This window comes from Phyllostomus hastatus, unplaced genomic scaffold (genome assembly GCF_019186645.2).
Source record: "Phyllostomus hastatus isolate PE091 unplaced genomic scaffold, TTU_PhHast_1.1 phas_contig_1162, whole genome shotgun sequence".
Lineage (NCBI taxonomy): Eukaryota > Metazoa > Chordata > Mammalia > Chiroptera > Phyllostomidae > Phyllostomus > Phyllostomus hastatus.
The window spans coordinates 4,778,438-4,805,891 of NW_025333537.1; the positions used below are offsets into that span (position 1 = coordinate 4,778,438).

General features: G+C 39.0%; 1 protein-coding gene across 3 annotated transcripts in view; it reads left to right on the plus strand.

The window, feature by feature from the left end:
• Positions 1–27,454, plus strand: part of TAOK3 (TAO kinase 3) — a 140,841-nt gene that overhangs the window by 94,951 nt on the left and 18,436 nt on the right. For 2 of the 3 annotated variants that reach the window (XM_045842931.1, XM_045842938.1), the window contains exons 13-18: positions 2,044–2,250; positions 6,206–6,250; positions 13,015–13,149; positions 21,167–21,403; positions 22,883–23,011; positions 27,133–27,336. In XM_045842931.1, coding sequence (XP_045698887.1) covers positions 2,044–2,250; positions 6,206–6,250; positions 13,015–13,149; positions 21,167–21,403; positions 22,883–23,011; positions 27,133–27,336 — 957 coding nt within the window. The remainder of the gene's footprint in view (positions 1–2,043; positions 2,251–6,205; positions 6,251–13,014; positions 13,150–21,166; positions 21,404–22,882; positions 23,012–27,132; positions 27,337–27,454) is intronic. The other variant, XM_045842948.1, reaches the window with a different exon arrangement.

Consider the following 27,454-nt stretch of genomic DNA (forward strand, 5'->3'; position numbering starts at 1 on the left):
GCAGCAAAACAGAAGATGGATTTGGTGGGTGGCGACTAGTCTATGCAAGAGGTAAAAAGGGCAGTGTCAGTGGGAATGGGGGTAAAAGGAACTCTTTTGAGAACCACTGTAGAGGGAGATTCGATAATGCAGTGCTTCAGCTACAGTGTGTCAATACCAAGAACAGAAAAAGAACCAAGGAAAAAGAGTCGGTTTAAGATGATTTCAGTTTGGGGCCTGTGCAGTTTAAGGTCCTAGCATTATATGCCACTGACATAGGACACGGATGGAGTTTTCAAAGGAGAGAAGACTTCCTGGTTTCTCTTTCAAATAACTTGAAAAGGATGGGTTGGGGCAAGTGTAATAACAGTTGGGACACCTGAACGATGTCTAGCAATTGGTTGGAATATACAAATCCAGAACGTAGGAAAGAGGTCGGAGTCAAGGGTAGTTGGTTGGGAGTCAAGAACACTAAAATGATCACGAACCAAGGAGTTGATTGCGGAATGAGAATGCCATGCAAGGAAAGGGAGACCTAGGAGGTAAAGGCACTGCAGATGTTAAGAGAGTACACAGTTTCGAGGAGGGAGCAGCCAATACCATCAGACGCTGCCAAGGGGTCAGGTTAGACCAGAGAAGAAATGTGAAGTGCTTTCTTTATAAGGGGGGCGTTCTCGATGACCTTAGAAAAAGCAGTTTTACAGGAATAGTTAGGATGAATGGTAAGATTACTGTGGGTTTTAGAATAAATGGGAAGTGAAAAAACAGAGATAGCTAAAGTTTGTTATTTTAAGATTCATAAATTTGGCTAAGAAGGAAAAGTGACAAAGGGCAGTGTGTAGAGAGGTATATAAATATGGGCAGGCCTCTTCAGGGTTATATGCCAGGGGGAAGGAGCCAGCTTTCAAAGATGCAGGAAAGAGATACAGTTAAAGAAGTGGGATTTCAGGAAGTGCTTAGGATAGGAACAAGAGTGTTTGAGCACAGATTAGCCTATCTAAAACTAGATAAAAAGGAGGAAAAGAATGATGAATGTTATTTTAGCTTTTTTATATAAAAGAAAATAAAACAAGATTATTTTATTAATAATTACAAAAATGAGATTTAGAAAGCTGAATTGGACTATAAAGTCTCTTGATTGCACATATACAAATGATCCCCTTTAATTGGGAAAATAAATCTATTAAAAATATAATGTATTGTCTAACACTTTAAAATACCCCAATTACCTATGCTAGTGGTTCCTTATATTGCCAAGTAACAATTCTTTGAAGTTATATATGTACATATGAGTTTTTGAAAATAAGGTTTATTTGGGACTAAGTTGCTTTAATTATATTATTTAATCTTATATCAAAAGATATCCCACTGTGATGGATAAATTATATGTTCTGATTATTTTACCACTTCTCAAATAGTAGTCTTTAGACGAGTAGTAATGAATAACAGTATTATTTAACAGATATATTTAATAAGATTACAGAGGTGAGCACTGACAGAATTGCTTAAGGGAGGCAGAATATAATTACCTATCCAGGACAGTAGAATTAATATTCCTGATTAGATATGAAGTTACTCAATAATGACTTGCAAAGGAGTGTATTACTTGTCAAATCTCTGAAAACTCTTTTTACTGTATTTTAGTTTCAAGTGACCACTGCCGTGTTTGCAGATAGCCTAGAGGTCAGCTGCCCAATCGCCGGCAGTCTTTCTCTAGCCCCTTGATGTTCTTGAAGGTCTCTCACAAACCTGGCCTGATTCTGCTTCCCAAAGAGCAATACAATAAGCCGACAGTTGCATATGACAGGGGAAAGCCCTGGGATAGCAGTGTTCGGAGCCACGTGACTCACGTCCAGAATGGCCCCTGGGGAAGGCACCGAAGGGAATCTGGGATGTCCGAAAGTGGTGGGGTAGTAGTGGAGCCACTGCAGAAACAGTTTATCTGCAGATTTGTCAGAAAAGCAACCTGGCACTGCAAAATTGAGTGTGTTTCATAGCTTAGTCAATGGATTGGAGCTTTATCTGCAGTCATTTTTTTTTAACCCAAGTGTCCCATTTTTATAGGACAGCGAACATGGAACCAGCCTGCGCAGGGAAATGGACAGCCTGGGCAGCAACCACTCTATCCCAAGCGTGTCCGTGAGCACAGGCAGCCAGAGCAGCAGTGTGAACAGCATGCAGGAGGTCCTGGACGAGAGCAGCACTGAACTTGCGATGACACATGATAACGAAAGCACAGTCAATTCCAGTTCCTCCATTGTACACAGGAAGGTAGGTTTCGCCGTCCCCTTCAGAGCTCTAGCCTTTGTCAGTCACAGTGAAGCCAGCTCGGGTCACTTAGTTACCTTTTTACACCTGAAATGTGGGACTAAACCTAGCACTAGGTAAGCTCTCTTACAGTAAAAAAGGAATGAAGGACTGTATAACCCACATCTGTGCCTGTTGCTTGATCTTCTCTTGTTCCTCTGATGTCTACTGCTACCAATAAGTTAAAATTGTAAAAATCCATAAATCTCCAAGTCAAATAAACCAGTAAGGCCTTCTCTAAATCAATAACCTTAATACTGCTGAGCAGCAATTTTCACCCTTTTTCATGTCATGGCACGTATAAACTAATCGCTAAAATTCTGAAGCACACCAAAAAATATATCTTTTGCCAATCTGACAAAAATAGGTACAATTGGGGGGGGGCGGATTTTATTGATTTATTTTTAGAGAGAGGGCAAGGGACTATGAAAGAAAGGAATAAAAACAACCACCGGTTGCCTCTCGCACCCACCCCAACCAAACACCCTAACTGAGGACCTAGCCCACAACCCAGGAATGTGCCCTGACCAGGAATTGAACCTACGACCTTTCTCTCTGTGGGACAATACCCAACCAACTGAGCCAATGCTGGCCAGGGCAGAATTATTTTGATTCATTCACACCAGATGGCTATTGTGTTGGCTGCTGTCATTTTTCTATTTGATAGTCTAAGGGAATAGAAGTTGGTGCCCCCAACTAAATAGTTACTTACTGTACCTTTTAAAAATTCTTGCGGCATACTGGTTGAAAATTGCTGCTCAAGACCTTAAAAGCTTCCCGAGTAAAACTCTTTGGGTGTGCCCTTTTAGAAATATGCTTTTTCAGAGTGTCTCAATGTATATTCCCAAGGTACCATTTTAGAAACACTTTCTACTCTTTCCTGTTGAATCTTGATTTTACTGTTTCTAATTCTTCCAAGACTGGCTCTGTTACCTTAAGTATTCTGACTTTTGAATGAATGATTCTGGTTTTGGGGTGTTTTTTTTTTTTACTTTATTTTTCCAATTAAATATCCTCGTTTCTTACAAGTCTATCATGGTTCATAAATTGAAATACTTGATGAAAAAAATTTAAGCTCCTTTCAAAGCAATTTCTGTAAGATAAGTGTTTTGCAGAATTATCAATAATTTTTTGAGGGAATTCCCCAAAGTGTCTTGGGGTGACCATAGGTAAGAAATTCATAAAATTGAATTATAGAAAACAAATCCCTCATAATTTTGTCCTTATTGGGCATATTTGAGGTGTGTTTGTACTTATTTTAATAAATGGCAGTGATCACATTCTAATTCCAGTGAGAGAGCATGTTGAAGAATAGAATTTCTTTCACTTAGACTTCTGTTGGTTGTGCAATTTACTTGAGAAGAAAAGAAAATTTAACAGGTAAGGATGAAGGGCAGGAGAAAATATATTGGTCCCTGGTTGTGAACAGTGGAAGTTTACATATTTATTTTCCGAACTGGTTAACATATTATTTATTCAACTAATACTAGTGGGGGGACCTCTGTTATGTGCCAGGAACTATGGTAGGCCTGTGGATTCAGAGAAATAAAACAGACATGGTGTTTTCATGGCATTTATTATCCGTAGGGAAGATTAAGCAAATAATCATACTAAAAACTATATCATGTAATTATGAAACTTTCTCTGGGTAAAAAGAAGATTTAATCTAGCAGGCAATTGTGGAAAGCCTACCCAATAAAGTGACATTCAAGATAAAACTTTAAAGACAAGTGGAAGTTAGCTAACTTGGGGTGAGAGATGGGCATGAATCAGCAAGCAACGTGCTCAAAGTACCTGAGACTAAAAGAAATGTGTATGTTCAGGAAGAGGGGAAAGGTCAGAGAGGTTAGAGTTTGGTGAGCTGTGTACACAGTCAATTGAGACCAGAGAGACAGCAAGGACCCAGATTATCAGAAAGCCGTGGAAAGAAGTGATATCAGTTGGATGCAGAAATGCGCAGAGTTCAGCGTTGCCAGCTGGCCTTCTTTGAATACAGGCAAGTGATCATATACATATTTGAAGGGTAGAAAAGGTTTTGCAAGGCTCTCTTTTGGAAGGAGCTTTCGTGGATGCTGACATCTGGCTTTCCTTTCTGTTCCCTCTGGGGCTCCATGGGTATAGATAGCAAAAGAAGAGACGTTCTGTTGGATCTTTTTACCCCAGGACTTCTCAAATGGGAACCCAGAATTAGAAGAAAGATACTACTGCAAAAATCAGCAAGAAAGATGACCCTGGTCTCAGATTTAGCCAGGGTTTTCACTTTAATTTTGACATGCTGGTAGAGAGCCTTCTTGTGATGATATGGGTCTCTCAATACTTTTTTTTTCCCTCCCTGGTGCAAACTCTTAAGAAGTACAAGGTAGTTGTATTTGATCCACAGAAAAATTGTTTGTAGGGAAGAATTTAAGTTATATAGTGTATTTCTTTTTTGTTATGAGATAGAAGAAATGTGCTGGAAGAAAATTGAAAAACTTTTGCAAAAAAAACTTGGAATAAATTAACTTTAAGATATAAGCAGGCTAATCAAAAGACTATCAACAGAGTCAAAAGGCAAGCCACAGAATGGGAGAAAATGTTTGTAAATAATATTTATACATCTAATATTTTGCATTTATAATATTTGCATATAAAATATATGCATATCTAATAAGGAATGAATATCCAAACTATATAGAACACTCCTAAAATTCAACGACCAAAAGTTAACAACCCAAATCAAACATGAGCGAAGGACTTAAATAGACATTCTCTGAAGACGATATACAGATAACCAATAAACACATGAAAAGATTCCCAACACACTAATCATTAGGGAAATGGAAATCAAAACATACATTGAGATACCACCTCACACCCATTAGGATGTCTACTATCAAAAAAGAAAATAACAAGTGTTAACCAGGATGTGGGAAAATTGGAACCCTTGTGCACTGTAGGTAGGAATTTAAAATGATACAGCTGCTGTGGAAAACAGTACAGAAGTTTTTTTTAAAAGAACTGAAAATAGAAATGCCATATGATCCAGCGATTCCACTTCTGGGTATATACCAAAAGAACTAAAAGCAGGGTCTCAGAGAAATATCTGTACATCCATGTTCGTAATAGCATTGCTCACAATAGCTAAAATGCATGATCAACCCAAGTGTCCATCAGTGAATGATTGGATAAGCAAAATGTGGTCTATACATACTACGGAATATTCTTTGGCTTTAAAAAGGAAGAAAATTCTGATGTATGTTCCAACATAGATGAATCATGGGGACATTATGCTAAGTGAAATATGCTAGTCACAAAAACACAAATACTGTATGATTGCACCTCTACATATAAAGTACTTAGAGTAGTCAGAATCATCGAGACAGAAAGGACAATGGTGGTGGCCAGGGAGAGGGGAGAAGTGGGGAGCTGTTGTTTAGTGGGTACAGAGTTTCTGTACAGTGTACTGAACTGTCTGTTCAAAAATGATTCACATGGCACGTTTATATGTGTTTTATGACAACAAAAAGAGGAAAAAATATAAGCAAACTATAAAAACATTATACGTGAAAACTTAATGTTAAATATGGTATGCCTGTGCTTAAAAATATCATCTTCAAACACAATACAAACAAAATATATTTTGATAGTTATATTGTTGGTTGACTTGAATTCCAAAAAGTTTTCTACTTAACATAAATTAAATAGGATCTTAAAGTCTCGATGGAAACTCTTCATATAATGGACTCACAGGAATGAGGAAACTAGCTCATAGTTCTGTCTGCCACTGATTTGGACAAGGCACAAACCTCAGTTACTCCCTGTGTAAAATTAGGAGTTCAGCATGATTTCAGAGATCCCTTCGAGCTCTAAAATTCTGTGCTTCTATTCTTGTAATAATTAAAGAGGCAAATCTCTAATGTGACCCTCAACCTGTTTTTAGAGGTACCTCAGGAGCAGGCCTGCCCCACGCCTCACCCAGGACAAGGTCTGTTTCATTTCTTACATTATGTATTTGAATTCCACTTACGATTTCACTTGCAGGAAGGTTGGATTTTTGTTTCTGTTTTTGTTTTTCTAAAAGTTACTGCCCTGATCAGTCTCTTCTTCTCCATGCAGATGGGATGGTAAATACGATATATTACAGTAGGTAGTTATAAGGAGTATGTGTATGTGGGTTGGATTCTCTAGGAAGCAGAGTTGAGATGATTTATTGCAGCAGGTTATTATTATTATTATTATTATTATTATTATTATTATTATGAGTTTCCTTTGGGTTGAATACCCATGAAGGGAAGAGAAAGAAGCAACATTGATAAGAGGGCAAAGTTGAACTGAGATGTAGGCCCAGTGGCAGCCTCAACCAACCTTCCAGTGAGCTCTGGAGCGAAACTGGTCCTTAGAGTCGGGCCAGGACACCCATACTAGATCAGTCAGTGAATGTGAGCGAGCTGGGAAGGTTGTGAACTTGAGCAAGGCTGCCCTCTACAGCCAAGGCAGTTCCTAAAAGAAATGACAGCCAAAGACCACTGCCGGCAGCATGTCTTATCTTAAAGGATGTGGTGCATTTCTGAGTCTGTCATCATTTGCGACCACAAAGATAATTTTAGAAAGAAAGCATTCAATATTGTTGTACAAAACATTTATCACTTTTGTATGGGTCCAGGTCCAGAATTTTAGAAAAGCCTATATATCACTAAATTGTCATATTATAAACAATGTTCTACCCATTATTTCGTTGTCCTATTTTATATTCTGTTTAATACTTGTTGCTATCTAAAATTACATTTTGAATTAGTTTACTATTTTATGAGTAAAATGTAGATTTTATTAGGACAAAAACTCTGCCTCCTTTGCTCTGCACTGTATTTCAACACCTATGACAGTGCCTGGCACAGCATAGCCGCTCAGTAAATAATTATGGAATGAATGAATTAAAAAACCCACAGAGAATGAGTTAATTACCAGATATTAAACATCATGCTATGTTGGTTCATTGAATATAATGGATTAAAAGGGTTAAATAATATTAATTATTATCTTGATGGTTTGGAAGACTTAAATAGTTTCTCCAATAATAATACTCTAGACAACAAGAACACGCTTAATAAATACGAACATACAAGATTAAGGGTGGGGTATTGGCCGCCATGGCTCAATGGGTTGCAGTGTTGTCCAGTCGACCAAATAGTCGTGGGTTCAGTTCCCAGTCTCTCTCTCTCTCTCCCTCTCTCTCTCTCTCCCCCTCTCTCTGAAAAAAATTTCCATGGGTGAGGATAAAAATAATAAGGGTGGGAAATTTCTTGCACCTCCAGATTGTTGCAGTCAAGCAGACATACCCTAAATTATTGAAATCATAGATATGGAACAGATTACCATTTTATATAGGAAGTAAACTTTTAAAGGACACGTATAACTAGTAAGAGCTAGTGACTTGCAATTAACTGCTCTGCACCCAGAATAAAGATGCCCTGATTTTATCAGGACAGTTCTATCACAGATCAAGCCCCAAAAATGTAAAGTGGGACACTGAAAAATTTCCTTTGACATCAGAATTTCAGGTTACTTCTTTCTGTCCAACCTTTGCCTCTACTCTGGTCCTTCCCAAGCCCTGAAGGGATCCTAATCTAATCTTCCTTTTGAGCAAGAATGATTTGATAAATCTAAAAGTATATTCTGACAAAATAAACTTTAAGCACTTATTTATTTTCCCCTTACTGGTGTTGCCACACAGCTTTTTCCAACAACTAGAATATCACATTTCTTTGCATGGGTAGTGTCTCGACATCTCACATCACCTGCTGCCTAGCACAGTGTCTCGTCACATAGTACGTACTCAGTAAATGTTTTAGGGAACTTTTATAGGACACAACTCTGCACCCCAATTCTTGATTATTCACAAATGATTTCAGCGCAGACTTTTAATCCAGATCACATTTTTTTTGCTCTCACCTAGCCTGCTTCTGAGCCTCTGCACTCCTCCTTAAAATCATTGCCTATATAGCAGTAGAAAACAGATTGTAATGTCATCCTAAGCAACAAAGTCTATTTTCTTAATTTGTCAACTAAAAGGTATACTTTATTCTGTTGAAGTCTAAAATTAGTTCTTTTACCCTGCTGCCGCCGTCTATTATATAAATCATTAGACTTTCATATATTAAAATTATTTCTTCACTTATTTGTTATCTGAGATGTCCCTAAAGGACTCTCATCATGGTGGCCCCCTTTTAGCAATTGTTTTTAAAAATTATTCTATCCTAACTCCTAAAGCTTGACTTGGCTCCTACTATTAGTCATTTTTTTCTTCTTTGAAAAAAGAACAGCTTTCACCAACTTTGGGGAGGAAAAAAAAAAAAAAGAAATGTCCTTGAGGGGATAGGATGTTCTAGTTTAATTTTCACTTGCTTCAGTGGCCTTTCCTATTATTTTTGCTGAAGAGCGGGGCGGGTTATTTGACTCTTCAACTCGCATTGGGCAAAGTAAAAGTAAATTAACGTACGAAGGTAATGTTTCTTAAACAGAGCAGTTCTGCAGTCCCCCTGTCCATAGAAATATCTTTATTCTCAGTGTTCTGCTAGTCATTTTCTGTCCCTAATGGCTATGCTTCCAGGTTAAAGTATCCTTTTTATCTTCTCCTCCTCTAGTCCCAGGGGTGTCCAACCTTTCGGCCTCTCTGGGCCACACTAGAAGAAGAAGTGTTGTCCTGGGCCACACATTAAATACACAAACACTAACTAAAACAAAACAAAAAAATCTCATCAGGTTTTAAGTAAGTTTACGATTTTGTGTTGGGCCGCACTCATAGCCATCCTGGGCCACATGAGGCCCGCGGGTTGCGGGTTTGATACTCTTTAAGTTTTGCCAGTTACACCTGCTTAGGCAATCATTGAATAATTTTGAAATGAGCAAAGCAAAAGAGATGGTGGTTTTGCTGGTCCTTTCTCCATGGCATGAACAGTGGTAGGATCTATAAAAGGGATCCTCATCACCGGATGAGATCCAACTGTAGACCCCCCACTGCCCCCACGGAAAGGGGTGCCTGTGTGTGTGTGTCAGAGGGGCTGGTTTTTGTGAAACGCAGATTTGAATTCTGTTACATAATGTAAGAGAAGGTGCCCTTACCCTCGTGTCTCAGACCTACATCCTTGAGCTTATTTATTCCGCAAACATCGACTGAATTCCTACTAAGTTTCAAGCACTGTGCTAGGTGCTAGGGTGACTGAGACTCTTCAGGCCACATTTACTGTCTCCCCAAATCCCACAAGTTTGTGCCTAGGCAGACAAGTAGGTGTGATGAGCAGTGTGACAAAGGTATACCCAAAACTTCACAGAATTCGGAGGAGTGATTTCCAGGATTAATTTCAAGTTAAGCTAGAACCCATAAACAGGTGGCTATACTGTAAATCTTAATTTTAGAGTCATAACTATTCAGACACTTAAGGAAAAACTTCTAAATAAAAGTCAAACATCTTGTCCATAGTATAATAGTAAAAAATTTGTGCCTCCTGCTTTACACACTTCACTGTATTGTATGTAAGTTCAATTCTTTTTGACTAAACATTTGGGGCAAATATTACAGCTTGTTTTTCCATCTGAAGTTTTACTTCTCGTGAGGAAAGAACATTGTCAATTTACCAGGTTAACAGAGATTTGCTTAAAGCTGGTCCCCGATCATATCGGTATCTCAAAGAGCTAGTTTGTTTATTCCTGGATGATAATGCTTTCAAGATAAATTATAACCAAGTCATATTGCTTAGTTGGTCTTGATAAAGTAGAACATGATAATTGTTCCTAAAATCATTCCTAAGCATCAAAGAAGATGGCCCTCTCATTATTTGTAAATAATCTTCATAGGCGCCTAACTGCATAAAATAGCAAACTGACCTTTTCCACTATTAATCTTCAAATGTGTTTAGTTCAGAAACTCTGGGAGCCAAGGATAGTCATTTTCAAAGGGACTGCTACTTAAAGGGGCACAAGAACCAGCAGACAGTATATCCAGTGAAGTTGATAGTTTAATTTGTTCATACTTACTTCTCAAGTCACATTCCCCCACTTTAAAATGGCTTTATTATTTAAGTTGTCTTCAGAGTTTGGAACTTCTTTTATACAAAAGAATAAACAATTTTAAAATTCATTTTCCAGTGTACTTGAAATGGGTATCCCTGTGCGCCTACAATTTTCCCCATCATGTGCTCTCTTACATGACTTAGTGTTGGTGATCTCTGTTATGAAGCTGCTATGGAAAACCAAAAACTCTTTTCAAAAGGGCAAAAAAAATTCAGGGTACAAAGCAAAGATTATACTGTTAGGATCATATTATATTTAAAGTAGGTTAAAATTTTGGACCTATTCTTCAGTCTAACTTCTAAAATAGCATTATTTTTAAAATATACCTTATTGGGTTTTTTAATTAGCTATGTGTCAACTAGAGTCACTATAATTTTGAGTTTTAACTTTTCTGTGTATTTTAAGATCCTTGTGTTAAAAAACTTAGCGACCATAATGTGACTTTTAATTTCATAAGCGGAATCCTAACCCAAAAGTGTTCATTTTTATGTGAGAGAAAATGTAATAACATTAAGTTTCTACATATTCGCATAAATATGTTTTATTTTATTCTGTTATGTGAAGAATATGAATTCTAGTGTCACTGGTTATCTTTGTAAATCAAGTTACAACAATTTCAAACTCAGCAGCCGCCACATCATGTGAGATCTCCTAAATATTATTAGCGAGCTAATTCTCACCAAAACTGTGACTCCTCAGGCCTCCACTTAGTGTTACCTCTTGGGTTTGCTGGCATTTAAAAGCTTCTTGCTTTTCTGGTACTATAATATTAAGTAAGATGAGTTCTGGAGATGAATGTAATTTATTAATGGGCATTCAGCAACATGAATGGTAGCAAATCCAAGTGCCTTCCTCTCCAGAATCTAAACCTAGTTCCAGTCCCACGCCTAATCTGTCTTTGCCCTGTGGCATGAGAGCTTATGTTTCCCAGAAAACAATGTAGAAAATTTTAATTGACCTATTATTTTTTATAAGTTTGAAAAATAAGGGTTGAGATGCATTTTTAACCTTCAGCGCTATCTAATAGGACTTTCTAGAATGATGGAAATGATCTTTATCTGCAGTGTTCAATATGGTAGCCATGATTGTGTCTACCTTGAAACATAGCTGGTGTGACTTAAGGACTGAATTTTACATTTCATTTAAATATCCATGTGGCTGGTGGACATCTTATGACACAATACAGTAGTAGAACATCCCTTAAATTTTATATACGTGCCCTTAACAGCATTTAGGGTCTCTTCATTGTTTGAAAAAACAGATCACAATACAGTAAATTGAAAAAAAAATCTCTAAATATAGATACAATGGGAGATACCATCCCAACATGCTGAAGCATTCTAAATTTATAAAAGGGAAAAGAAAATCAGCCCAATGATAAATTTAATCTTGGCTTTTGGCTTTTACATAAAAACCTGGGTGTAAAATTTAATATCCCTCAAGAAATATATGTGTTTTGACTTACCAAAATTTAGGCTATATAATACAATTTTATGTTTCCTAAACCTTTAATTTTTGTTTGCTGATAAAGAAAAGGACAATTATAAAAAATTTCAAATAGTCATGGACAAAATGCAAAACTGACTTCTCACAATGGTTTCTCCTAAAACCCTAGGGAAATAAGAGAATTAATTTCTCCTTCACTGCCCTGAACATGTACCATTTAAAAATCCCCCATGGTTGTACATGTTTTTGAGCTATTAATTATCATAGTGTCTTCTTTTCTGCAGGGTTAGAGCCACTTACTGACTGGCCACTCCATCTTTTATAGAGAGACACAACACCCTTTGAAAGCATTTTCCCCTTTAAATTCATTCCAGTTGCATTTAAGAAACATCCATTACTATCCTTCCAGGGAGCGTTATTTTTCACTGGGCATTACAATAAGATTAATCACCTTTGCCCATCAAGAAGCATATACTTGATTAAATCAGTCAAGGACATTAAATTCCAGCCTTCCGCACTCTGGTGAGCATACCGAGACTGAGTTGAGGAAGAATTTGTGAAAGTATCATTTGGTTAAAATTGTATGCCTGTCTCTTTAAATCTAAAAAAAAATCCTTTCAGAAGCTGTAGAGAGAAGGTGCTAGAACTGTGTACGATCATGACTGGAAAGCAGGATCCCTCAGTGACTGCCGAATCTTCCCAGCACAAGATAGAGAGGCAGTTCAGCACAAGACTACACTGGTTCTAGGCAGAACGATGATCCTACCGAACAGATCTCAAATAAAATTAAATTGAGAAAGCAGATCTTTCAAGGGAATGAGGCGGAGGCTCGCTTTTATGTTAAAAGCAACCAGCATCCTCCTGGCTAGACATGGACATGACATTTTTAAAGGAATTATTTGGTTACAGCGTCTTAAACAAACTGTTCTAAGGAGTCTGTACATTGCATTGTTTTTTCTATTCTTTTTTTCTTTTGCATATATGTGATTCTGGAGGTAAAGAAAAAGCCTGCCAGGGATTCAGAAGGCATCCCACTAGCGATCAGCTGACATTCCTAACTGAAGGCTGCAATGTGTTGCTTATTCATTTTGTACCGTGGGAGCTGCGGGGACTAGCAGAGAGCTAAACTATGCATTTCAAACAGCAGTGCTTGTGCAGAAAGAGGGGTGAGAGAGAGGCAGCCGGCGAGGAAAGAGCACAGCTGGACTTTCTCCTTGTTTTTATCCATTTCTGCAGGATCATGTATTCATAAGGGATGAGGCGGGCCACGGCGATCCCAGGCCTGAGCCACGGCCTACCCAGTCAGTTCAGAGCCAGGCCCTCCACTACCGGAACAGAGAGCGCTTTGCCACGATCAAATCAGCATCTTTGGTAAGCAAACACCCCTCTACTCACCTTCCCTTCCTTCCCCTCCTCCCCATCTGGCAGCCTCTCGCCCTCCCTGAGCCTCTCTCGGCTTCATGGATGGGAGGAAAGGAGTCAAGAATGTTTTCTCCCTCCTAATAATTTTATTCATTTTAGAAAAAATCTGTTGGCATAGCAACCTGATCTCAGATATTTTAGCATTGTCTACGGCATGGGGAAAAAAACCTTTGTGTGTGTGTGTGTGTATTTATATATGCTGTATGTGCAAAATAAAAGGCCTTTAAGATGAAGTTGCTAACATATCTAATTTTTTAAAAGCTCTTTGTCTTTTCATTAAAATAATAATGCTAAAAATATTTTAAAGGTATTTGATGTATGTGTTTGCTGGGCACTATGCTTCTTTTTTATATAGATTCATGTGTATCTATAATGTATACACATACATCAAAAGATAAAACACAATTTTTTTTAAATATATGGTTGCCGGCTACTGTATATAATTGTAGAAAATAAGCTACTTGCTTCCCAGGGATGGATTGCTGGTTCGTTCTGGTTCATTCATTTATTTATTGCAACAATGGTAGTGGCTGCACTTCCCCATTTAACCCCTGAAGAATTTCCTGCCACCAATAAAGCAAGAAGGGCTTTGTAGGAGAGGATAGGGATGGTCGTGGAAGGAAAGATACTGTAGGATCCTTCAGCATTTTTACTATTGCAAATGTGATTGCTGGATGCCCTTGTAGTAGCAAAAGGGGTGTGTGCTGGAAGAGTTAGTTTTCATGCCTCCTCCCCTTGGTCCCCAACGCGTGCGCGTGCGCGCTCACACACTCACTCACACACACACACACACACACACACGCACACTCACACACACTCGCACTCACACCGTTTTCATCCTCGGCACTCTAAACTCTCCTTAATCTTTTGCTTCTGAATCTCACTTCTCAGCCAAAAAAATTATTGCAATGTTAGTTAGTGTGCCCAAATTGACGTTAGAGGTTACATGTGCAGGAAGAGTTCCACTGCCTGGCTGTTACATTTAGAACCTATGATGACATCATCCAAGGCCGACCCAGAAATGATTATTTTTCTTGTCCTATTTTTTAAACCCCATTTCCACTTTTATTTCTCAAGTCTTTAAAAGGCTTCAGTTATCTTTTGGAATTGATATTGGATTGTAATTTTTAAAACCCCAAATATAAGGAAAATGGGAGTTAAAGCACCTACCTATTGCTGTGCCTGCTGCAAGCAATTGAACACAGGCTCCTTATAAATAATAAGCCTGCCTTTAAGTTCCTTTGTATAGAAGTTTCTTGTAATTTCTTTAATGGGCAGTTTTTTCGTTTCAAATGAATGCTGTAGTGTGTAATGGAGATCTTAAAATGTCCACTATGTATTTGCTAGGGATGTTAAGCACCTAAAAAAACATGCTTCTGAGTCTAAATAAAGCATGAAATCCTAAATAATAAATATCTTCAAGCCACGATCTCTGACAACAGAAGAAATATGGTATTTGTGGAGTATTACTACTTACCACCGACCCTTGTGAGACTTGTAACCTTTATTCAGACATGCTCGTGTGGAAACGAGGGGAGAAAAGATGAGCAAGCACTGAGAATCCGAGCAGCACAGCAGGTTTCCAGGCAGACATCATACCCAGTGGGTTTCCCCTCTCCGGGGCAGACCGTCTTCTCTGCCCACTTGCCACACCCTCACGCCCACATCATATATTCATGACCTCTCCTACCTCCTAGTAAGGGAGATACTATACTACTGCCCCGCCAGCATGATCTTACGCCTGCATCTGTGAACTCACCCAGGGCTACTGTGTGTACATATCAGCCATCACAGTCTTCCTCTCCGTGGGTAATGAAAGCCGCTTCCCTACTAGGGCCACCTCAGGGCTGCGGGCAAAGTCCTCAGGAACCCTCTGAATCCTACAGGCTTCATAGTGCCCATTCTGTGAGCAGCTGGGATCTGTCTCTCTGGTGGACTTTTGATTTGCTAAAGGGCCCCTGCCACTATATTAAGTTAAAAACAGAGTAGCTGATAAGCTGTCGCTGTAGCCACAAAATAAGTTTTTTTGGGGTGTGGAAAACCCTCTCCAAATTCAATGTTTTGGGAATCACAGTGGGATTTGATGGGAGTTTATCAGAGTTCAGTGGTATTTGTGTCTAGTGGCTTTTAGGGAAAAAATAATTAATGGAAGGGAAAAGTGATGTGATGTATGATTTCACATTCCATTTTGAACAATCTAACTATTGGGATAATATTTTAATGAATATTATCAAGTACTAACCATTATTTTAAAGGCTAATTTCATTAGGAATATATAAATCAGGACACTGGAATATCAAGAAGCAGTACCTAATTTTTTAAATTATATTACGAATCTTACTGTTTTTTGTGGATCCTCACTGAAAATGAAAAAGGAGTAAAATTATTTAAATGACATAAAAGAGCAAGATCGTGGGAAAATGAAGGTCCACTATAATAGTCAAATCATTGTTGAAACCTCTCTCCACTTCTCGTAATTGGTAGCAATACTGTACTTATTTATTTATTTTGGTTCTACTCTTTCTTTACAATCTTCTAGTAGAAGTGATAACAAGTCACAGAGTGATCCAAAAGTGAACAGCAAAAAGAGGAACTCAGAAACAAGTTTTTCAATTACAGGACTGGATAAGTAAGTGAGGAGTGTATGTTTTAAATAGACTTGCACACTGAAAAAAATATATACAGTTTCTGAAATTCGTTTTATCATCCTATCTCTCCCACATAGCCCGAAAGAGGCCTAGCTCCGCGGTTTTCCCCCTAGCATTTCTTTCTGTGTTGTGTGTTTGAATGGGGTCATTGGCAAGTTTGTGAATTCCATGGGCTGTAGGCTTTTGCTGCTGGATATTTTTATTATTTTGGCACCTTAAAACTGAGATTTTTATTTTATCGTGCACCCTACACAATTGCATTTGTAACAAAGAAAAGCAGGGACTGCTAACCTTGATACCAGAGGATACCCTAGGGAAACTTTAGAACTATATATTTAATTATAATCATTTAAAGGAAAGATTATTGACCTTATTTTGAAAATGTAGGAAAAGTAAGGGCATTTTGTGGCACCTTTTAAATGTATTATTTCTTCTTCTTGCAAGAAAGCTCGTATATGGCTGATTCATTATCTGGAGAAGGGAATTGTTCATATATCTATTCAGAATTACTGAATTCTTGGGCCTTTGAGATGTGCCTTTTGAGTTTTTATTGTTAGTGGATAGAGATCCTGACATTTTAATTAGATAAGTGACCCATGATACTTTAACTGTAGTTTCAGCTGATACTACATCTGATGTCATTTCTTCTTAAAACTTTATAATGTCCTGTGTCACTGGCTGTTCCCATAATAAATGTTAATATAAAGAGCTCCATGACCATATCTATCAGACAATTCTGCTTTTCATCTTCTGAAGGAATTCTCACTGGAATGCTGGTACCCAGGTGAATTTATATTAGAATACACCTTAGGGAGAGGGGCACAGAACTTAGTTTCCAGTCTCCAGGAAAGATGTAGGAGAAAATGATTATTGTTCTATCTAAGCAAATACAAATTCTTTGGCTTTGGTTTTACAGACTCAGTAGAAAAGCTCATATAAAAATGGAGTCTTCATTTGGATTTTTTAAAGTGCAACCTAATTATTCAGCTAATTGTGAAATTGGGCACCTGAATGAGTTTGATAAATAAGCATAAAAATATTAGAGCCTCAGCAATGAATGCTACAGTTTCACCTCCCTGAGCCCTACTGTTCTGTTTCCAAATGGGTAAAACCATGGCCTCTTCCTGGATAGCATATCAGAGGATGCTTATCAAAACATTGTGTATCTCCTCTTTCCTTTCTGTTAACTTCTTAATCTCAGGAAGATCAAGGCTGATGCCATTTTTCACTTGTGTTGCCCAATCTGTATGCCCATCCCACATAACCCAAGGCTCTCAATAAACATGTGTTGAATGAATGAATGGGCAAATGAATGAATGAAGTCTCTTCCAGCCCTGCTACTACCACATCAGAGTTTGGATTTATAAGTGTGCATTTCAGAATTCTTTGTGTCAGTTTTTCTGGATAAGGCAAAATTGCCTGTTATCAGTCATACTTTTTGTGTGAACTTAAAACATTTTTCCCCTAGGTATTCTAAAGAGTGGAATGTCAAAATTCTAATGCCAAAATGTGACTCATTGTATTCTTTTTAAGAACTTGCTATAAATTTCATTTGTCCTAAGTTCTCAGGGTAGCCAGTTTTATCATAAGCACTATTTTAATTCATACATATAATTAATCTTGTAAATTGGCTTTGATCTCTTAAGAGGGTAACATTATCAGCCATGATGCTTCCCTTTTATGTTCAGTAAGTTGCTTATTAGCCTTCTAGTGCAGTGTTGTGTAAATACTTGGTAGGCATATAATACACTTTGCATGATGTGGTGTGCTTTAAGGCCACATTTTGCTGGAATTAAATCAGGTAGAATGGAATGGCTATAGTTAATAATTCAAATTTAGAAATTATACATACTTATTTTTATAATCCACAATCTGGGTACAAATACAGTTTTATTGTTAAACTTGCCCTTTCTCATAGATCCACTTCTTCTGATTTACATTCTCATTAGTAGAAATGCTTAGTGGAGGGAAAAAGACAGATTACTCAGAGTCTGGTAAGAAAAGAAAGGGAAGAAACATCTATTCCACGTTTCCTGTGTGTCAAACACCTCGCTAGGCACAGATGTTATCTTATCAGTGGTGCCCTCCTGGGAGTGGCTCCTCTTTGCACACAAACACTGAAAGAATTCAGAGGCTAAGGAATTTGCCCAAGGTCAGTTATATAGTCATGAATGGAATGAGATTTTATCTCCAAGCAACCTACTGGGTGTGCAAGATAAATTGCTTACTTTTAGTTGATCACATTTTTGAGACCATGATTGTGAAAACTACGATTCCTACATTTCTATAACTTTCTCTCATTTTCAGACTTATTCAGCTTGTAACTTGGATGTATCATTCTCTTTAATTTTGATTGTTTTGGGTATTGATTCTCTTCATTACTTCATAACACAAAGTTTCATTCATTTCTGCCTTGGTGGTATGAGTTTTCTCAGGCAATTTCAGGACCATAGGACCTTAGTTCAAATCCCAGTCTTCATAAACATTAAAGAGGTAAATTACATGAGACAGCACTTTGTAAACCATAAAGCATGGTACAAATTATGAGCTCTATTTTATTTTATTGACAAAACTGTCTTCATAAGACATGACGTTTAAACTTAAGTAACAGAGGCACACATAACTATAGGTAACATTTTTAAAAGTAAATTTCGTGTTAGACTTCACAAATGAAACATCTGGTTGTACGTCACATTCATCTGTCTGGCTTGAGCGTGGAAATACGAAACTCACTATCGCTATCTGTATCTAAGAAGACGATTACTTCGAAACTTAGAAACTTAGTTGTATACATGGAAGGTGATGTTAGGAATTTAAGAAGGTGATTATTCAAATTATGGGAAGCATTTAAAAGCAAAGTGTCTCTCCCAGAATGTAATGATGTACGATGCTAGCGTGTTGAGCTTTGTAATTTATTTTTGCCACATAATTGTATGATCTGGTATGCAGTAGGACCACCCTTTTCCCAGAGACTCACCCACCAATTAAGATAGAAAATTGTTCTTGACACAACTCATTTCTGTTTTGTCTTCAGGCTGTCTGATTTAGGGAAATGGCCACACTTTATTTTATTGACCACGACGAACCAGTCAAACATTCTGGGGGCAAGTTTAAATGTGTTTTGATAGCTTTAGAGTGTGCCATGCCTCAGTTCTGGGAATCAGAATAAAGGAGGAATACTAAAATAAGAAAAAATAACTACACAGATAAAACATCTTTCAAACTACTTACCTTCAAACAGACACTTTACTGCCATGTTTGTCTAAAAACAAGTGAGTTCAGAAAGGATTAAATGGTATACTTTCTGTTGATTGGAATTGTTTTTAATCCCTCCAGTTGAACTTTGGAAAGGCACAAGCAGGAGAAAGTGAAATATAGACATGTATTTCCAACTACTTTCTTTTTTATCATGAAATAAGTCCATTACAAAACACATAATTGTGATGGCAAAATAGATTATGTATAATATTTAAAGTGTTAGGTGCCTCTTTGGTGATGATATCCCTTTTTGGTCTTGAAATATTGTCTACTGTTATTTCTCATACTTTAAAGAGGGTTATCCTTTAGAAAAGAGAAATGAATATGAAACCAAGAGTTAGTTTCATCTGGAAAGGTTTCAAAGTTCGGCTAATGTTTAGTGGTGTACTTTGATAATACTATCCAGTTACAGAACAGCTCTCTCTTGATATTAAGGACTCAGTAAGGATGCAGGGACACCTTCTAAAAAGAGCAGAGAAACAACCTTTCCTTTGTACAAAATACACTTTGACCCATAAACTGAAAATAGTTAGACAGAGTTAATAGCAGCATGAAAATTTCCAGTAAAACTTGTTTAAGGTTTGGCTGGAGGAGAAGTGGCTTAGAGTAGATAGGAGAGACTAAATTACTTAGTAAAAAAAAAAACAAAACTAAAGTTATAATTTTGTAATTAAGATGTTTTTCTAAAATACTAAACATGAGAAGGAAGTTACCAGAGAGTCTGAAAGGAAAATAAAGAGGGGTGATAAATTTGAAGGAAGGACTGAAAAATCAGAAGAGGTTTAATGGATAGACACAAGATATCGAAATTCACATCTGCAATCTTCAGTTTGTTGGCTATTCACTTGAGAATGGGCTAAGGGAAAAACTACTAAGAAAAATCACCATCTAGGCCCTGGCCAGGTAGCTCAGTTGGTTAGAGCATTGCCCTGATATGCCAAGGTTGTGGGTTCTATCCCCAGTCAGGGCACATATAAGAATCAACCTATGAATGTATAAATAAGTGGAAAAATAGCCACCCAGAAATCACAGAAATGTTTTTTGCCTCTTTAGGAAAGCAAGTTAGATGTATTATAAGTTTTTAACATCTCTTCTTCAGGGAAGGAAGGGGAGGAGGGAGACAGATGATGTAAACGGAGAGGGTTCTTTCTCTCTCTCTTGATTCATGTGAATAATAGAAAATCAGTTTTGTTCAAACTATTTCTGGAAGGATAGTCAAGATTCCTATGACTGTTAGCCATGATTCTTAACAAGCAAACAATGCGGTAGTCTGATGCGGCGCAGTGGTTCTCAGTCAGAGGGATCATGCCCCTCCCCCAGGAGACATTTGGCAATGCCCAGAGACTCTTTCTGTTGTCTTGGCTTGGGAGGTGCTGCTGGACTCTAGTGGGCAGGTAGGTCAGAGATGCTGCCAAACGTTCTGCACTGCACAGGACAGCCCCCACAGCAAAGAACTATCCGATTCATTGTCCATAGTGCCGAGGTCGAGAAACCCTGGCGCGGTGGACCTAGCATGGCTCTGGGATCAGACAGAAATGGGTCTGAATCCCACCTCCACTACTTATTCACTCCTTGACCTTGAGCATATACAGGGGTGGGCAAAAGTAGGTTGACAGTTTTTTGTATGAAAAAAGACGAGCAGGTTATGATAATTACAATAGCTTTATTAACTCAAAACAATGTCACTCGCAAGGGTAAACTTACTTCTGCCCACCCCCTGTATATAATGATATATCAGAAACATGTAAATATACTTTGGCTGAAAGAATAAATTAATTCCCTCATCACAATTTCTTCATCTTCCAAATGGGAGTGGTGACACCTACCTCATGGACAAATAAAATGATTGAGTGAATGAGATGGTTTTTAGGATTCAAGATAAAGTATATAAAGAGCACCCAACACAGTGCCTGGTGCAGGTAAGGGTTCAGGTAATTGAAGGTAAATTGATGGCAACAACGATAAACGAAACTATGCCGGAGGATTCTCCTCCTTGGCCTGAGAGTTTGCCGTTCGTGGACCTGGTTACCTGAGTTCTGTTGTCCCCCAACCCAAATCAGGTTACACGGCAGATCCATGAGCATGAGCAGGAGAACGAGTTGCGGGAACAGATGTCAGGTTATAAGCGGATGCGGCGCCAGCACCAGAAGCAGCTGATCGCCCTGGAGAACAAGCTGAAGGCTGAGATGGACGAGCACCGCCTCAAGCTACAGAAGGAGGTGGAGACGCATGCCAACAACTCGTCCATCGAGCTGGAGAAGCTGGCCAAGAAGCAAGTGGCTATCATAGAAAAGGAGGTCAGTATGTGCACGCATGCCTTCGCGCCGCGGCCGCGCCAGGCCTGTTCCGGCCAGCGGCCCCATGTTAGCAGGAGGCAGGAGGGGTGTGATTTTGGGTGGTAAAGGAACAGTCTTACTTTGGTGGGGGAATAAGGATGGTTTTATTGGGCTGCTTAAAATTATCATTAAAAATTAATAACTAAAGGTGTGTATCACATTCTTGCCTATTCAAGAATCAGCCCTTGCCAGGGGTGGGGGGTACAATTTTTGTGAAAGACGCTTATATTCTATGAAAACTTGCACACTTTGGGTCTGTTACTGTGCCTGCTGCCCCCACCATTCTCTTCACAGGAAAACTGCTCTACAGATAGTCTCTGTTAGTGGGATGCCCCCTGCCTACAGCTGGTTGGACTAGGGCTGGTCACCTGACCACTTGCAGCAAGCAATTAATCTGGCTGTTGCTTGAGTATTCTAGAGAACATTTCTCTTCCCCATTTAGGTTCTAAACTAATATTCAGAACACATGCTAGGGTAAGGTAGATAGAGAGTCGAAATACCACCTTTATTACTGATAAGTGTTAGCTGGGAGAAGTGATTTCTGTCTGAAGAAAAATTGGCCTAATCCTACTGAACAAAACCAGACCTGCGCACCCAGGCACTAGCGGTGCTAAACTGGTCTCCTCCCCTGTCACCCCCCATAAGACTTACACAGTGAGGAAAAGCAGGGTGAACTTGTGCTCCCTGGGGATGGAGTGACTGGGGACTGGATGCCAGGGGTGTTTCAGTAGTTAGATTCCCTCCACATGAAGGGAAACTTCCGAGCTGTAGAAGAAGCGTTCCCCCAACAGCCATCCATCTATGAGGTAGTCTGGCGTGAAAACCTTAGCCCAAAGAGGGATGCTGTTGATTAAATAAACCAGTCAGATTCTTTCTTGGGAATTTGACTTGGTAAATATGTGAAGACAATTGTTCGTAATGGACAAATTATAAATGGATGCTAAACGTTAGATAAAGTACATAAAAAACTACCATGAAGTATAATTCCCTCCCTAGCCGCTAAGCACCTCGTTTACATATGTGCTTCATTGAAGAGTTCCCTAAAACTTAGACTTGGTCACTTTCAGGAACCAACATTGATTGGGTTATCTTTTCGTTGGTCTGTATTCGATCCACTTAGGAGCCCCCCAAATGTCCTGGTGCCTCACTGTTGTGGATTGTATTTCATCCCACATATTTTGTGTGGGTGTGTGTATGGTTCTCCTTCACATTTTCCCCATAATTGGGAATATATTTGTCAGTGTTAAAGTTCTTGATTTTTTTACTTAAGATACAAGAAAATCAGAGCAGGCACTTTCTTATTTTGTTTTTAATTAATTATTTGTTGAAAAATGACATTATTCAGCATTTATGGACACTTTTAATGCATTGGAGAATATATAGCTGAATTCCGTGTGAAGAACAATTCATCATCCAAGGTCATATTTGTTATTTTTGCAGGCAAAGGTAGCTGCAGCAGATGAGAAGAAGTTCCAGCAACAGATCTTGGCCCAGCAGAAGAAAGATTTGACAACTTTCTTAGAAAGTCAGAAGAAGCAGTATAAGATTTGTAAGGAAAAAATAAAAGAGGTAAGAGTACCAATATTTGTAGTTACCAGTTTGCCGTTAGAATGGTTGGAACGTAAAACTGATTCATCTTACATTATGATCAATATGTAGTTTAACCCATTGATTCTCAAACTTTAACTAGATGCCTGACATGTTTATTAAAACAGACGGCTAACCCACCCTTAGACTTTCTGATTCAGTGGGTCTGAAGTGGGGTTTGAAACAGGCATTTCCAACAAGTTCCCGGGTGATGCTGATGCTGGTGGTCCAGGCACCACACTTCAAGAACCATGTGTTCTAACTCTGGGCCATTCTTGCTTGCTTCCAATTTATTCTCCACACTTCAACCAGAGTGGTCTTTTCAAACCATACATCTAGTCACGTCACTTCACGGTTTTAACGTTTAATGGCTTCCCGTTGCTCTTATAGATCAAAATACTAGAAGTCCTGACATGGTCTGCTACCAGCCTCCCCTCCAGTCTCACCTCGCACCACTGTTCTCCCCTCCTGCGTATCCCACCCCCAACTCTTCGCCACTTCCGCCACATTCGTCACCTTTTGGGTCCTCAAATATATCAAGCTCCGCCCTTTCCAAAGGTCTTTGCTCATACTGTTCCTTCCGCCAGGATGCTCTCCCCACCCCTCACCTTCAGTCCCTCCGCAACCACAATTCCGCTGTTTATTTCTACTCCTCCTCCTTGTAAGATTTAGGATTGTTTATTAGTACCTTAACTTAAATATCACTTCCTCAGGGAAGCCTTCCTGACTGCCTCAACTGAGACAGGTGCCTCTGGTTTCATAATACTAGTTTTCAATTATACATTCTTAAAATAAAATCTTTATTTATTTTTTTAAAGATTTTATTTATTTATTTTTAGAGAGAGGGGAAGGGAAGGAGAAAAAGAGGTAGAGAAACATCAATGTGTGGTTGCTCTCATGTGCCCCCAATCGGGGACCAGGCCCACAACCCAGGCATGTGCCCTGACTGGGAATCGAACCAATGACCCTCCGGTTTGCAGGCCTGCACTCAATCCACTGAGCCACACGAGGCAGGGCTCAATTATACATATGTTAGTGTTCTTTGAGCTGCTTTCCCTACTGGACTACTGGCCGAAAAGCAATATATACTGAGACCATGACTGTTTTGGGGTGGAGGTGGGGGGTGGTTTGTGTGTGGTGCGAGTTTTCTTTTTTTTTCCTGCCCATGACTGATCCCTGTGTCTGGTACATGTGAATATTTGATAAATGAATGATTAATTCTTGAATGTTGGGTTGAGGACCGTTAGCGGCCTTAGAGAGGCCTCCTGAGGAACTGCAGTTTGATCTGAAAGCTCCACTTTCTTCAGTTCTCCTTTTACCAGTACTTACAGGTGGATTGCCTTTGCCTCTGGTACCCTAGTCTTTCCTTCTCATAAGACTTAGGATTTCTTATTTGGTAACTACTAGTGTATTAAGTTTTAATAAAATTCAGTATGGGGCATTGTTCTAGTATATGAAGTCATTCATTCGGGCTCAGAGTCTAAGGTAACAATATGGGACTTAGCAAGGTTCCTCTCCATTTCTCTTTTTAACTAGGAAGTGAAAGCAAGTGTCTGGGGGTGGGGCCTCAGGACCTTGTGCCCCGCCCAGATGTGCCACTGGTGATTGTTGGGCGTGACAGAAATTCGCATTTGCTCCACACAGCCTGAGGGAAAGAATTTCTGACACCAAAAGGTCTAGAAAACCAAGCATAATGAAAAAGAGCTCAACTAATAGGGATCACACACTCTCCATTTTCTCTTCATTACCAGCTTGCGTCTAATTGTTAGATCACAATAGAACGATGTTTCTGGATCACAGAGATAACCTTAACTTTTCTCGAAGAAATTTTGAGATTTTCTCAGCTGCAAATGCATTCTTATTTCTAACGCCCTGTGCTTACTCACACCCTGGAGGCCGTACAGTAGGACTACCGCCACCATTTTGAGCTTTTGTAATACTAAAGTATTGGGAGATTGCCTGCGGGAGCTCCACCTTTGGGAGGGTCTCCCACAGAACAGCACCCAGGAGTCCCCACTCAGTCTTCAGGCATGAGGCTATTTTTGGTTCACCACACTCAGACTTATGAGTGGAAGAGACTACAGGCCTACACTCACAAGCCTTTCAACACGCTCATGAAGGAATAAACAAGCATAAACCCAGTCTGAGATAGCCTCAGTAAGCCTTTCTGTGCAAAGCTAACATTACTCCTTATGAAACTGTTTAAAGGGGCATCTATATTTAGTATTAGTATACCTAAAGGCATTGTCCTAGAGAAGACAAAACACATTATTTTCACCGTTGATAGATAACAGGGTGTGGATAGTACAGAATGATGGAGGGTCCAGAAATAATTTATTCTTGATTTTGGAGTGAATTTTTATAATATTTGAAGTTGGGTATGTGGTATAGTGGTTAACGCCAAACCTAGTGGTGAAGTCATGGCATCAAGAAATGAGTCACCTCGCCTTCCTAGTGTGAACCCAGCTTATTCCGTGCCAGAAACAGCTTACGCTCTTGTTGATTCTAGTATTTCACTTAAGACGTCATTGGAAGAGAAAAGACAACTTACAAGGACTTCTTCACCAAGTACAAAAATAACTGAAATAGTATATGATGTCTGTATTATAGAACACTAAATAAAATAGATGTTAGCCTTGGCTGGTGTGGTTCAGTGGGTTGAGTGCCATCCTGTGGACCAAAACGTCACTGGTTCGATTCCCAGTCAGAGCACATGCCTGGGCTGAAGGCCAGGCTCCCAGTTGGGGGAATGTGAGAGACAACCAATTGATGTTTCTCTTGTACATCGATGTTTCTCTCCTTCTCTTTCTCCTTCCACTCCTCTCCCTCTAAAAAATAAAATAAAATCTTTTTTAAAAATAGGCGTTAGTAATTAAAGGAGATTTCACAGAAAGAGTAGTTAACCAAGTACTACATACAGGTCAAGCTTGTCCATAGGAGCAGTATGGACAAAGAATAGTGCACTGTACTTTCTCTAAAAGTAGTCATCTTACTTTCCTCATAGATTAACATTTTAACTGTTCTAATTCACTGCTTTCTTCCCTTTACCCATACGGGCAATTATGAATTTTGTCCTTTTGAAAATATAGGTGGTTTATAATCCCAAATAAAGACTTTTTTTTCCCCCTAAAATTCAAATGAGTGACATTTGTAATTACCTCCTGTCTTTAAAATCCATCTACTTCTCTTGGTCTTTTTGCCTCCTCCTTTGTCCAAGCTGCTATCACCTCTCACCTGGACCTTTGCACTAGCCTCCTCGCCGTCTCCAGGGACACACCCTTACCTTCTTTATTCTGTTTTCCACGTGGCAGCCAGTATCTTTTTGAAATGCATCTCATTATTATGATACCCCCGTGTCAAATCCATTTCTCCTGTCCTAAAGATCAATGTCCTTAACTTGACCCACAAGACCTCTGATAGTCCTGTCCTGTCCAGCCTCCTCTCAGGTGACACTCCACGGCACTCTGGCCCTTCGGTTCTTTGAGCATACACACCATGTTTCAATGAACCCACCCTAAGCATTTTGCATATGTGGTTTCCTCTACCCAGAGTATTCTTCCCTTTCCCTTTTTTGATGATTAATGCCTATGGCTTTTTAAATTTTAGCTTAGTTGTTACCAAGGTCCAGTGTTTTCTGCTAAACATTCTTGTAGAACCAGGAACTCACTTTCAGAGTAGTTATCCCAGTACTTTCAGTTCATTTATAATGGTTCTTTGATTAATTTTTTATTCTAGACTGAAAAGCCCCATGATGGTAGATACCATGTTCTTTTATTCACCACTGCATCCTTACACCTTGCACAGTGCCTACCACATGATGGGAACTCGGTAACCGTGCATTTGATTGAATAGGTGAACAAATAATGTCTGAGAGTCGAGAAGTCAGAGACCGGGAAACTAACAAGTCTCCCTCTCACTTAATATTCAATTAACTGATTTTTTTAAATGTTGGGGGAGGGAATGTGCGACACCAAGCCTTTCTGTCTTTGCATTCTCATTTGCTTTCCGAATATTTAATCTACCATTGTAGTAAACTATGACAGTTCCTTTGACTAATGAGACCGGCATGGGTTCCCTTTTTTTTTTTTTTTTTTTCTGTGAAGGAGATGAACGAGGACCATAGCACACCTAAGAAAGAAAAGCAGGAGCGGATATCCAAGCATAAAGAGAACTTGCAGCACACACAGGCTGAAGAGGAAGCCCACCTTCTCACTCAGCAGAGACTGTACTACGACAAAAACTGTCGTCTCTTCAAGCGGAAAATAATGATCAAGCGTCACGAGGTGGAGCAGCAGAACATTCGGGAGGTATTTATGTTTCTAACTATCGTCATTGACTTATGGGACAACAAGTCTTGTGAGGATCATGGCCACATCTGTTTTGTCCATTCTTAAATGGGCTTTGTAGTCTTAAGTACAGGGCCTG